Source organism: Octopus bimaculoides, chromosome Z (genome assembly GCF_046866305.1).
Source record: "Octopus bimaculoides isolate indiv1 chromosome Z, ASM4686630v1, whole genome shotgun sequence".
Classification (NCBI taxonomy): domain Eukaryota; kingdom Metazoa; phylum Mollusca; class Cephalopoda; order Octopoda; family Octopodidae; genus Octopus; species Octopus bimaculoides.
The window spans coordinates 17,888,737-17,903,981 of NC_142944.1; the positions used below are offsets into that span (position 1 = coordinate 17,888,737).

At 31.9% G+C, this 15,245-nt stretch overlaps 1 protein-coding gene across 2 annotated transcripts in view; it reads right to left on the reverse strand.

Annotated features, from left to right (window-relative positions):
* The window catches only part of LOC106875567 (leucine--tRNA ligase, cytoplasmic), a 201,144-nt gene that overhangs the window by 176,883 nt on the left and 9,016 nt on the right, over positions 1-15,245 (reverse strand). For both annotated transcript variants that reach the window (XM_089365507.1, XM_089365508.1), the window contains exons 3-4: positions 13,450-13,537; positions 9,778-9,858 (exon numbers count right to left, since the gene is read on the reverse strand). In XM_089365507.1, coding sequence (XP_089221633.1) covers positions 9,778-9,858; positions 13,450-13,537 — 169 coding nt within the window. The remainder of the gene's footprint in view (positions 1-9,777; positions 9,859-13,449; positions 13,538-15,245) is intronic.

A 15,245-nucleotide genomic window follows, 5' to 3' on the forward strand; every position in this document is an offset into this window, starting at 1 on the left:
CAATCACGTGTGTGATTTATATATAAACAGTTAACTTCAATCATGTGTGTGATTTATATATAAACAGTTAACTTCAATCACGTGTGTGATTTATATATAAACAGTTAACTTCAATCACGTGTGTGATTTATATATAAACAGTTAACTTCAATCATGTGTGTGATTTATATATAAACAGTTAACTTCAATCACGTGTGTGATTTATATATAAACAGTTAACTTCAATCATGTGTGTGATTTATATATAAACAGTTAACTTCAATCACGTGTGTGATTTATATATAAACAGTTAACTTCAATCACGTGTGTGATTTATATATAAACAGTTAACTTCAATCATGTGTGTGATTTATATATAAACAGTTAACTTCAATCACGTGTGTGATTTATATATAAACAGTTAACTTCAATCACGTGTGTGATTTATATATAAACAGTTAACTTCAATCATGTGTGTGATTTATATATAAACAGTTAACTTCAATCACGTGTGTGATTTATATATAAACAGTTAACTTCAATCATGTGTGTGATTTATATATAAACAGTTAACTTCAATCACGTGTGTGATTTATATATAAACAGTTAACTTCAATCATGTGTGTGATTTATATATAAACAGTTAACTTCAATCACGTGTGTGATTTATATATAAACAGTTAACTTCAATCATGTGTGTGATTTATATATAAACAGTTAACTTCAATCACGTGTGTGATTTATATATAAACAGTTAACTTCAATCATGTGTGTGATTTATATATAAACAGTTAACTTCAATCATGTGTGTGATTTATATATAAACAGTTAACTTCAATCACGTGTGTGATTTATATATAAACAGTTAACTTCAATCATGTGTGTGATTTATATATAAACAGTTAACTTCAATCATGTGTGTGATTTATATATAAACAGTTAACTTCAATCACGTGTGTGATTTATATATAAACAGTTAACTTCAATCATGTGTGTGATTTATATATAAACAGTTAACTTCAATCACGTGTGTGATTTATATATAAACAGTTAACTTCAATCATGTGTGTGATTTATATATAAACAGTTAACTTCAATCATGTGTGTGATTTATATATAAACAGTTAACTTCAATCACGTGTGTGATTTATATATAAACAGTTAACTTCAATCATGTGTGTGATTTATATATAAACAGTTAACTTCAATCATGTGTGTGATTTATATATAAACAGTTAACTTCAATCACGTGTGTGATTTATATATAAACAGTTAACTTCAATCATGTGTGTGATTTATATATAAACAGTTAACTTCAATCACGTGTGTGATTTATATATAAACAGTTAACTTCAATCATGTGTGTGATTTATATATAAACAGTTAACTTCAATCATGTGTGTGATTTATATATAAACAGTTAACTTCAATCACGTGTGTGATTTATATATAAACAGTTAACTTCAATCACGTGTGTGATTTATATATAAACAGTTAACTTCAATCATGTGTGTGATTTATATATAAACAGTTAACTTCAATCACGTGTGTGATTTATATATAAACAGTTAACTTCAATCACGTGTGTGATTTATATATAAACAGTTAACTTCAATCATGTGTGTGATTTATATATAAACAGTTAACTTCAATCACGTGTGTGATTTATATATAAACAGTTAACTTCAATCATGTGTGTGATTTATATATAAACAGTTAACTTCAATCACGTGTGTGATTTATATATAAACAGTTAACTTCAATCATGTGTGTGATTTATATATAAACAGTTAACTTCAATCACGTGTGTGATTTATATATAAACAGTTAACTTCAATCATGTGTGTGATTTATATATAAACAGTTAACTTCAATCACGTGTGTGATTTATATATAAACAGTTAACTTCAATCAAGTGTGTGATTTATATATAAACAGTTAACTTCAATCACGTGTGTGATTTATATATAAACAGTTAACTTCAATCATGTGTGTGATTTATATATAAACAGTTAACTTCAATCACGTGTGTGATTTATATATAAACAGTTAACTTCAATCACGTGTGTGATTTATATATAAACAGTTAACTTCAATCATGTGTGTGATTTATATATAAACAGTTAACTTCAATCACGTGTGTGATTTATATATAAACAGTTAACTTCAATCACGTGTGTGATTTATATATAAACAGTTAACTTCAATCATGTGTGTGATTTATATATAAACAGTTAACTTCAATCACGTGTGTGATTTATATATAAACAGTTAACTTCAATCATGTGTGTGATTTATATATAAACAGTTAACTTCAATCACGTGTGTGATTTATATATAAACAGTTAACTTCAATCATGTGTGTGATTTATATATAAACAGTTAACTTCAATCACGTGTGTGATTTATATATAAACAGTTAACTTCAATCATGTGTGTGATTTATATATAAACAGTTAACTTCAATCACGTGTGTGATTTATATATAAACAGTTAACTTCAATCACGTGTGTGATTTATATATAAACAGTTAACTTCAATCATGTGTGTGATTTATATATAAACAGTTAACTTCAATCACGTGTGTGATTTATATATAAACAGTTAACTTCAATCATGTGTGTGATTTATATATAAACAGTTAACTTCAATCACGTGTGTGATTTATATATAAACAGTTAACTTCAATCATGTGTGTGATTTATATATAAACAGTTAACTTCAATCACGTGTGTGATTTATATATAAACAGTTAACTTCAATCATGTGTGTGATTTATATATAAACAGTTAACTTCAATCACGTGTGTGATTTATATATAAACAGTTAACTTCAATCACGTGTGTGATTTATATATAAACAGTTAACTTCAATCATGTGTGTGATTTATATATAAACAGTTAACTTCAATCACGTGTGTGATTTATATATAAACAGTTAACTTCAATCATGTGTGTGATTTATATATAAACAGTTAACTTCAATCACGTGTGTGATTTATATATAAACAGTTAACTTCAATCATGTGTGTGATTTATATATAAACAGTTAACTTCAATCACGTGTGTGATTTATATATAAACAGTTAACTTCAATCATGTGTGTGATTTATATATAAACAGTTAACTTCAATCACGTGTGTGATTTATATATAAACAGTTAACTTCAATCACGTGTGTGATTTATATATAAACAGTTAACTTCAATCATGTGTGTGATTTATATATAAACAGTTAACTTCAATCACGTGTGTGATTTATATATAAACAGTTAACTTCAATCATGTGTGTGATTTATATATAAACAGTTAACTTCAATCACGTGTGTGATTTATATATAAACAGTTAACTTCAATCATGTGTGTGATTTATATATAAACAGTTAACTTCAATCACGTGTGTGATTTATATATAAACAGTTAACTTCAATCATGTGTGTGATTTATATATAAACAGTTAACTTCAATCACGTGTGTGATTTATATATAAACAGTTAACTTCAATCACGTGTGTGATTTATATATAAACAGTTAACTTCAATCATGTGTGTGATTTATATATAAACAGTTAACTTCAATCACGTGTGTGATTTATATATAAACAGTTAACTTCAATCATGTGTGTGATTTATATATAAACAGTTAACTTCAATCACGTGTGTGATTTATATATAAACAGTTAACTTCAATCATGTGTGTGATTTATATATAAACAGTTAACTTCAATCACGTGTGTGATTTATATATAAACAGTTAACTTCAATCATGTGTGTGATTTATATATAAACAGTTAACTTCAATCACGTGTGTGATTTATATATAAACAGTTAACTTCAATCATGTGTGTGATTTATATATAAACAGTTAACTTCAATCACGTGTGTGATTTATATATAAACAGTTAACTTCAATCATGTGTGTGATTTATATATAAACAGTTAACTTCAATCACGTGTGTGATTTATATATAAACAGTTAACTTCAATCATGTGTGTGATTTATATATAAACAGTTAACTTCAATCACGTGTGTGATTTATATATAAACAGTTAACTTCAATCATGTGTGTGATTTATATATAAACAGTTAACTTCAATCATGTGTGTGATTTATATATAAACAGTTAACTTCAATCACGTGTGTGATTTATATATAAACAGTTAACTTCAATCACGTGTGTGATTTATATATAAACAGTTAACTTCAATCACGTGTGTGATTTATATATAAACAGTTAACTTCAATCATGTGTGTGATTTATATATAAACAGTTAACTTCAATCACGTGTGTGATTTATATATAAACAGTTAACTTCAATCATGTGTGTGATTTATATATAAACAGTTAACTTCAATCACGTGTGTGATTTATATATAAACAGTTAACTTCAATCATGTGTGTGATTTATATATAAACAGTTAACTTCAATCACGTGTGTGATTTATATATAAACAGTTAACTTCAATCATGTGTGTGATTTATATATAAACAGTTAACTTCAATCACGTGTGTGATTTATATATAAACAGTTAACTTCAATCACGTGTGTGATTTATATATAAACAGTTAACTTCAATCATGTGTGTGATTTATATATAAACAGTTAACTTCAATCACGTGTGTGATTTATATATAAACAGTTAACTTCAATCATGTGTGTGATTTATATATAAACAGTTAACTTCAATCACGTGTGTGATTTATATATAAACAGTTAACTTCAATCATGTGTGTGATTTATATATAAACAGTTAACTTCAATCACGTGTGTGATTTATATATAAACAGTTAACTTCAATCATGTGTGTGATTTATATATAAACAGTTAACTTCAATCACGTGTGTGATTTATATATAAACAGTTAACTTCAATCACGTGTGTGATTTATATATAAACAGTTAACTTCAATCATGTGTGTGATTTATATATAAACAGTTAACTTCAATCACGTGTGTGATTTATATATAAACAGTTAACTTCAATCATGTGTGTGATTTATATATAAACAGTTAACTTCAATCACGTGTGTGATTTATATATAAACAGTTAACTTCAATCATGTGTGTGATTTATATATAAACAGTTAACTTCAATCACGTGTGTGATTTATATATAAACAGTTAACTTCAATCATGTGTGTGATTTATATATAAACAGTTAACTTCAATCACGTGTGTGATTTATATATAAACAGTTAACTTCAATCATGTGTGTGATTTATATATAAACAGTTAACTTCAATCACGTGTGTGATTTATATATAAACAGTTAACTTCAATCATGTGTGTGATTTATATATAAACAGTTAACTTCAATCACGTGTGTGATTTATATATAAACAGTTAACTTCAATCATGTGTGTGATTTATATATAAACAGTTAACTTCAATCACGTGTGTGATTTATATATAAACAGTTAACTTCAATCATGTGTGTGATTTATATATAAACAGTTAACTTCAATCATGTGTGTGATTTATATATAAACAGTTAACTTCAATCACGTGTGTGATTTATATATAAACAGTTAACTTCAATCATGTGTGTGATTTATATATAAACAGTTAACTTCAATCACGTGTGTGATTTATATATAAACAGTTAACTTCAATCATGTGTGTGATTTATATATAAACAGTTAACTTCAATCACGTGTGTGATTTATATATAAACAGTTAACTTCAATCATGTGTGTGATTTATATATAAACAGTTAACTTCAATCACGTGTGTGATTTATATATAAACAGTTAACTTCAATCATGTGTGTGATTTATATATAAACAGTTAACTTCAATCATGTGTGTGATTTATATATAAACAGTTAACTTCAATCACGTGTGTGATTTATATATAAACAGTTAACTTCAATCATGTGTGTGATTTATATATAAACAGTTAACTTCAATCACGTGTGTGATTTATATATAAACAGTTAACTTCAATCATGTGTGTGATTTATATATAAACAGTTAACTTCAATCATGTGTGTGATTTATATATAAACAGTTAACTTCAATCACGTGTGTGATTTATATATAAACAGTTAACTTCAATCACGTGTGTGATTTATATATAAACAGTTAACTTCAATCATGTGTGTGATTTATATATAAACAGTTAACTTCAATCACGTGTGTGATTTATATATAAACAGTTAACTTCAATCATGTGTGTGATTTATATATAAACAGTTAACTTCAATCATGTGTGTGATTTATATATAAACAGTTAACTTCAATCACGTGTGTGATTTATATATAAACAGTTAACTTCAATCATGTGTGTGATTTATATATAAACAGTTAACTTCAATCATGTGTGTGATTTATATATAAACAGTTAACTTCAATCATGTGTGTGATTTATATATAAACAGTTAACTTCAATCACGTGTGTGATTTATATATAAACAGTTAACTTCAATCACGTGTGTGATTTATATATAAACAGTTAACTTCAATCACGTGTGTGATTTATATATAAACAGTTAACTTCAATCACGTGTGTGATTTATATATAAACAGTTAACTTCAATCATGTGTGTGATTTATATATAAACAGTTAACTTCAATCATGTGTGTGATTTATTTATAAACAGCTAAAAATAAAAAAAACACATTTCAGAGTTGTATGGATAATACTAGTAAGACGTTAAGTTATTTCCCTTGTATTTTTATTTACTTTTTTTACGGCCCTAAACTGGAAGATTACCCTTTTAATGTATTATAGATATGCTTGATGTCAAATCTGATGACTTGATTAGGATATGAAATAGATGTTCCCGTATCAATGTGAGTTATATAATATGAGATACAGATATACAGATTACAAAAAGTTACTTAGCAACGATACAGGAAATATAATTGTTTCCCAGTTTAGTTCTATATTCCACAAAGCAGCATAACATGATTGTGGAATAAGATGGCCTTAACTTGTGATAAGAGCCAAAGGGTCACAAGCTTCACATACAGCATGTGTTAAGCACTTGAAACCGAAGCAGAGGCCACCAGGTTCGGGCACAACTGATTTCTTCAAGTGAGACAGAGACAAAGAGAGGTGGGAGAGGGGGAGACAGAAGAAGAGAAGAGGATACAGGAGAGAGGTGGATATGGAGGGAGAGGGGAAGCAGGAAAGACGGATGGGAGGTAGGAGAGAGAGACAGAAGGAGAGGGTTAGGCAAGAGAGAGAAGGGAAGGCAGGAGAGAGAGAGGGAAGTGAAGGAGAGAGAGAAGGGAGTGAGTAGAATTTACCCCCATATATGATGGGTACTTTATCATCTCTCAACAAGACGAAAGGTAAAGTTAACATTAACAGGATTTGAACTCAGAACACAGATAGTTGGAACAAATACTGCAGAGTATTCAAGAATAAACACACAAATATTTGTTCCAGATCTTACTTACACAATGCAAATAACTGATTTTTTTTTTTAATTTAGCAGATATAAGCACCAATCAGCAAACAATTATGATCTTTTTTTGTATTATTTTTTAATTATTAACTCCGCCTTACCGAAGGCGGAGGTATTGTTTTCAGTTGTATTTGTTTGTTTGAAATGGACAAGATATCTCAAGAACTGCTGGATGGATTCGGATGAAACTTTCAGGGACGTTTGGCCTCATGACTGGTACATACTGGTTAGACTTTGGGATTGATCCAGTAATGGACAAAGATTCTGGATTATTTTTCCTGTTTTTTTTTTACTTAATTTTTGAGAGCGATCAGGTTCATTTTTAGTATTCTCGTTTGTGAGAGCAGTCGAGTTTATTTCAGATATTCTCATTTTAAAAATCATCTCCGACTAATCATTGAGAGGACGTTGGTGTTGCTTTGGCAGAGGTTTGCACTCTCTGAGTGCTCTTATTATTATTATTATCATTCTTCTGATTCAGCATATATTGTCATATCTACATCTAATCGGTTCTCTCCTGAGAGTATACCCGATGTGTTAATTCTGTTGTTCTAGTCATTAAACACACTTTCAGAGGCTCATGGTTTTATTCCTGTACTTGTTTCAACCATCTGACAGCAGCCATGTTGGAGCACCGCCTTAAAGGATTTTAATCAAAGTAATCAACCCCAGGACTTATTCTTTGTAAACTTAGTACTTATTCTATTGGACCCTTTTGCCAAACTGTTCAGTTATGGAGACATAAACACCAACATCGGTTGTCAGATGATAGTGGTGGGGAGGCAAATACACAAATATATATATTTATATATATATGACGAGTTTCTTTTCAGTTTTCCTCTACCAAATTCACCCACAAGGCGTTGGTTGGACCAAGGCTTATAGTAGAAGACATTTACCCAAGGTATTATGCAGTGGGACAGAACCCAGAACCATGTGATTGGGAAGCAAGCTTCTTACAACACAGCCATGCCTGCACCTATATATCATATATTATATAATGCACCTATATATATTATATATTATATAATAATGTCTGAATTATAATGGATTTGGTGATTTAGAATTTTCTTTTTTCTATCAGAGTTGTGCTTGTCAAGAGGTAAAATATTTGGACCAAATGTGGCTGGTTTAAATGTTAAAGGGTTTCAAACACTCATATATTGTTATATTCACTTTATTTTATCCTGTTTATTTTCTATTTAATATATTAAAGTATGGCTCCTATGCAGGTGGCACATAAAATACGCCATTTTGAGCGTGGCCATTGCCAGTACCTCCTGACTGGCCTTCGTGCCGGTAGCACGTAAAAGCACCCACTACACTCTCTGAGTGGTTGGCGTTAGGAAGGGCATCCAGCTGTAGAAACTCTGCCAAATCAGATTGGAGCCTGGTGTAGCCATCCAGTTCACCAGTCCTCAGTCAAACTGTCCAACCCATGCTAGAATGGAAAGCGGACGTTAAACGATGATGATGATGATGATGACCATTATTTATACCTTGTCATATATAACACTGTGTGAAAATCAGTTTGTCTGGAGCCCATCTACAGATTTACAATATAGAATTGTGATGAACCATAACCTCAGACCCTGCCATAAGAACACTTGGAGTTCTTCACTAATCTAAACAATACTGTTAACCTGGTGTGTCAACAGAGAGCTTATGAAGTATTTTGCCCGGATTGATAATCCCTCACCAATAGCTACATGTGTGTGTATTTATATACATCATCGCCATCATCGTTTTAGCATTTACTTTTCCATACTCGCATGAGATGCACAAAACTTGATGAGATGAATTTTCAAAAGTCAGATGCTCTTCTTGTCACCATGCCTAACTTGTTTTCAAGTAGTGCAATATTTCTTCCCCCACCCCATGTGATGTGATAGTATTTACATTGGATATCACTAAACCCAGACAAGGCTGAGTATTACTGCTTGTAGCAATATAAAACTTATCAAATGTTAAAAACAAATTGCATAAATGCAATCAGTTGGACATTCTAAGAGTAGAGAGAAACTGAAAGAAGCCCTATATATATTGTGCGTGTGTGTCCTTCTGTTTGTCCCCCTTCCATCACTGTGTGAGAACCGGTGTTGGTGTGTTTACACCGCCATAACTTAGCAGTTCGGCAAAGGAAACTGACAGAATAAGTACTAGGCTTAAAAAATAAGTCCTGGAATTGATTTGTTTGACCAAAACACTTCAAGGCGATACTCCAGCATGGCCACAGTCAAACAACTGAAACAAGAGAATAAAATAAATTACATTATAAAATTGTTCAAAACATTTCCATCGGAGTAAATTCGTTGAGAAAATAATTATAAAAACAAAATATCATCTGAAATATAAAATCCTTTGTTTAAATAAAAATTGGTTTACCTTTATTGGCATCCCAGTACAGTGAAGTCCAAATGGAAATAGACAATGTTTTCCTTTCAATCTCCAAAAACCAACTGAAAACTGAGAGAGGAAAAAGAAATCAGCATGTGAAAAAAAAAGAGATTTGTATATCATAAATCTCTTAATCTCTTAGCATTTAGTCTGGCCAGATCCAGCCTTTAATGTCCAAACTGACCAGATCTAGCCTGTAATACCTACCATTACAATATCATTCTAAAAATAAACAATTATGTCGTTGAAATGATTAATTGAAAAGAATGTTATTAAATGTGTATTTCACCTGAATGCTAAAGAGTTAAACCAGCCATTTATGTTCAAACTAAACAGATCTGGCCTTTCACACCTATTTGACAATGTCATTCTAACAATAAGCAATCACATCATTGAAATCTCAAAGTTATGAGATAATGCATGATTAATTGAAAATGTGAATGAATAAGCATTATATTTGACAGAGTAATCTGAATGCGAAAGGGTTAAGCCGGTTTTTCAAGACCATTTGTGCCTGAAAAGCATAGAAAAGCTGTTTCTTTCTACCTTACATAATTTATCTCATCCAGGTATTGGAGCTTCATTGAAATTAATATCAAGTCGATTTGTTTGACCTGGTATAAATATGGATATTAGTTCCTGGGTCAAGTCATGTATGCAGTGTCAAAAATCCAAAGTACATCGTCATATCAAAGCACCATTAGGTACATTTACAAATCCAGATGCGAGATTCCAACAAATCCACATTGATATAGTTGGACCCTTAACTCCATGTGAAGATAACATGTATTTGTTGACATGTATAGATCGTTTTTCGAGATGGCCAGAAGCTTATCCCATCAAAGATATTTCTGCAAAAACTATAGTAAAAACCTTGTTTAGTAACTGGGTATCGAGATTCGGTGTCCCAGATAAAATAACAACCGATCGTGGTAGACAATTTGAGTCTACCCTTTTCGCAGAATTCAATAAATTGTTGGGGATTAAAAGAATCCGTACAACTTCTTATCATCCACAGTCTAACGGCATGATAGAGAGATTTCATAGACAACTAAAATCTTCATTAAGAACTTATTCTGATTTTAGACAACTAAAATCTTCATTAAGAACTTATTCTGATTTTAGACAACTAAAATCTTCATTAAGAACTTATATTAATGAAACTGTATTTTTTATGTTTGTTTTCACAGGTCGTTGAAGTCTGAGATATACTATATCTTTATTTACAATGTTTTCATTTGTAAGTTATAACAAATATTATTGTTTCTTAATAAAAAGCTATAATGATAATCTCATTACTTATAACTTAATTATAAGTATTTATCACTAAGCATAACTCTAGGCTGCGTAAATGTTATGATGTATACATACCAAGACGTTGAACGTGCGTTCATATATACATGTATGTTGAAGATATAAATACAGTTTCATTAATATACAGAAATAAATTCAACAAGTTGAAAGAAACGAGAAGTAAAAGGAATTAAGTTTCTACATTAATTTATTATATACATTTTTTTTGACATTTATAGAACATTTAGAAACAAGTCATTTCGTCGTAGAGAATTACGACTTAAATTTTATATTAACTAATTTTTCATTCTAGTTATAAGGTTTCACAACAATTCAATATTGTCGGATTTGAGTATGGAACATGGCATATATATTAGCCGATACTCAAAAGGGTGAGTGTCGTGGATTTGAGTGGCTGTCCAACAATCACTTGAGCAAGTGTCATGGACTTGAGTAACATCCAACGATCACTGGAGAGTTTGCCGAAAATCAGGGTTTATATAACTAATCATACACAAATCATAGAACCGTAACCCCGTGAAAGATTTCTTCAACGAAGTTCATAATTCGTATATGGGCAGTAATTTTTAACCAATGAGAAATCAATAATTTCTCATGTTCGGGCAAACGAACTTACGTTCTCTCTCCGCCTCTTATGAGTTTGCTACACCAGCCATATCTGGCCCAACATATTCTCCATTTTATATTCAAACCAACCAGAGCCAATCTCTTACACCTACCCTATGACATCCTTGTAACCTTTCTAAAGAAGGTGACAAAACACCTAAGGCTTTCAAGACTATTAATTCTTTAAACCTTAAATTGCTCAAGAAAAACGTTTGTTCATTGCCAGTGTTAAGAAACTTCATGATTGCAAATTTCCTTATATTGTTTCAGGCACTAGCAATGATCAACTTCAATTGTTCAATAAATCCATCTCTTTAGTTTTATCTGACAGAACATAGATTACAACACTCAATACCTTGTCAAAAAGGAGAAGAATTTCCAACCTTTTACTGACTAACAAAAAAAAAAAAAGAACAAAAAATTAGAATAAGCTCTGACACACCATACCACCTTCAATGTAAGAATATTGGTCTAAACCAGTCATTTTCAAATGGGATCCAAATAAGATGTTGTTAAAATTTATTGGCAATACATTATGGACAATTCTACATGGTAGTAAGATGTGGATCCTGAATGTAGAGGACATGCGAAGGTTAGAAAGGAATGACACTAGTATGCTCCACTGGATGTGTAATGTAAGTGTACATGTTCAGCAGAGTGTTAGTGTTTTGGTCGTTGTGTGCAAGAGAGAAGACAGCACTGGTTTGGTCATGTGATGCAGATGGACGAGGACAGTTGCATAGAGAAAAGCCAATCTCTCAAAATAGATGGAACATGTGGAAGTGGGGGACCCAGGATGACATGGGATGAAGAACTGAAGGACGACTTCAGGAATCTGAAACTTTCAGGTGAGATGACAAAGGACCGAGATGCCTGGCTGTACTGAAAAAAGACCTGTACTCCACAGCAGAAGTGTTAAGACCAATCCTTCTGGTGGTGTACAGCACTCATAGTGCTGTCACGTAAAAGTACCGGTGCAGTGTCATCTAAAAGTGCCCATGCAGTGCCACATAAAAGTGGTTCGTGTTGGGAAGAGCATTCAGTTGTAGAAATTATGCCAAAGCAAACTGGAGTCTGGTGCAGCCCCACCAGCTTGCCAGCCCTGGTCAAACCATCCCAACCCATGCCAGCATGGACAACAGACATTAAATGATGATGATGATATTAGTCAAACTTCTACAATACACAAAGTATTTTAACAATACTTTTTTTTTAATACAATTCCTAATAATATTTGATTATAAAAATTGAATAGGGATTTTGTGAAACATCAAAAGGGGCTAGGAGTGATTATTTGAGTAAAACGGGAATCAAAGGGAGTGCAAAATAAAAGAAAAAAATGGCTGAGGTACACTGGTCTAAATATAGTTTAAATTCAATATATCTATTATTACTCAGTAGAGGCACATGGCCTAGTGGTTAGAGCAGTGGACTAGCAGTCGAGGGATCGTGAGTTCAAATCAGAGACCGGGTGATGTGTGTGTTTATGAGCAAAACACCAAAGCTCCGGCAGAAGGTAATGGCGAGCTTCTGATGACTCTTTCACCACAACTTTCTCTCAGTCTTTCCTCCTACATCTAGCAGTTCACCTGTGACGGACTGGCATCCTGTCCAGGTGGGGAACCTATACACCAATGAAACTGGGAAACTAGCCCTTATGTGCCAGGTATGGCTCAAGAAGGAACAAAGAACACTCAGTGAAATGGATGATTAAATACATATAAGACATTTAATACTAACCTCGCATTTTGACAAACTAAATGTATGTCCCAGATGCAGTCTTCCATTCATATAAGGATATGGAAACGTTACAAAGTATTTGTTTTTTCTATAAATTAAAAATAAAAATTCAAAAGATCATTATAATTTTTTTTTCTTTTTTTCACAAAATATATAACATTTAGAGAATATTAAAAATGGAAAAAAACTATATTTAACCTAGATTCCCTTTTTCGAAAATATAAGGGCACAGATCATGTCGTATAGCCAGCTGGAGACGATATCTCCTGGGGCTAAATTATAGCAACATTAGTCCTAAACCAGGACTGCCATGTTATGTTGGCAAACAATCTTTACTATATTTAACCATTTAGCATTTAAACTGGCCATAACCAGCTCAAATACTTTGTCTTATGTTCAAACTGACCAGATCTAACCACTCACACCTTACCTACAATGTCATTTTAAAAATGAACAATCACATCATTGAAATCTCAAAGCTATAGTACCAAAAAGTTCCTGGACTAGTTCTGTAGCATGCCAACAGATGGCAGCACACTGTTGCGTGTGCAGTGAGAGCTAGCAGTGACCTTCATGAGGCAGTGTGTCGAGTGACACTGCTGTGGAAATTTGTGATTTTATGATCAGTTTCTCGCCAAAACAACATAGTATCGCTTCCGTACACACCCCATTCACCAGATTTAGCAGCTGCAGATTTCTATCACTTCCCAAAGATGAAAAAGCAGCTCAAAGGCCGCCATTTTAACACCGTTGTCAAAATCCAAAGCAAATTGCAGAAGGTCCTCAACAACTTCCAGGCCTGATTCCAAAAGGGCCAGGAACACTGGGACCAGAGTGATGCTACACGAGGTGACTATTTTGAAGGAGATGATATTAAAACTTAGGTAAATAAGATATTTCTTATTAACGATAACTAGTCTAGGAACCTTCTGATACCAACACATGTATTCTTTTATTCTTTTACTTGTTTCAGACATTTGACTATGGCCATGCTGGAGCACCGCCTTTAGTTGAACAAATCAACTCCAGGACTTGTTCTTTGTAAACCTAGTACTTATTCTATCGGTCTCTTTTGCTAAACTGCTAAGTTACAGGGGACATAAACACACCAGCATCGGTTGTCAAGTGATGTTGAGGGAACAACGACACACATAAACATATATATTCTTTTATTCTTTTCTGTGTTTCAGTCACTCGACTGCGGCCATGCTGGAGCACTGCATATATATATATATATATATTTATATATATATATATATATATATATATATATATATATATATACAAATGTATATATCATCATCATCATCGTTTAACGTCCGTTTTCCATGCTAGCATGGGTTGGACAATCTGACAGAGGTCTGGGAAGCCAGGAGGCTGCACCAGGCCCCAGTCTGATCTGGCAGTGTTTCTACAGCTGGATGCCCTTCCTAATGCCAACCACTCAAAGAGTGTAGTGGGTGCTTTTTATGTGCCACTGGCATCGGGGCCAGAGGAGGCTGGCAACAGCCACGATCAGTTGGTGCTTTTTATATGTCACCGGCACGGATATATATATATATAATGGCTTCTTTCAGTTTCCGTCTACCAAATCCACTCACAAGGCTTTGGTCGGCCCAAAGCTATAGTAGAAGACACTTGCCCAAGGTGCCACACAGTGGGACTGAACCCAGAAACATGTGGCTAGTAAGCAAGCTGCTTACTACACAGCCATTCCTGCACCTATGCACCACTTCTGCACACACACACATATATATATATATATATATATATAAATCTTTAACATTTAAACCAGC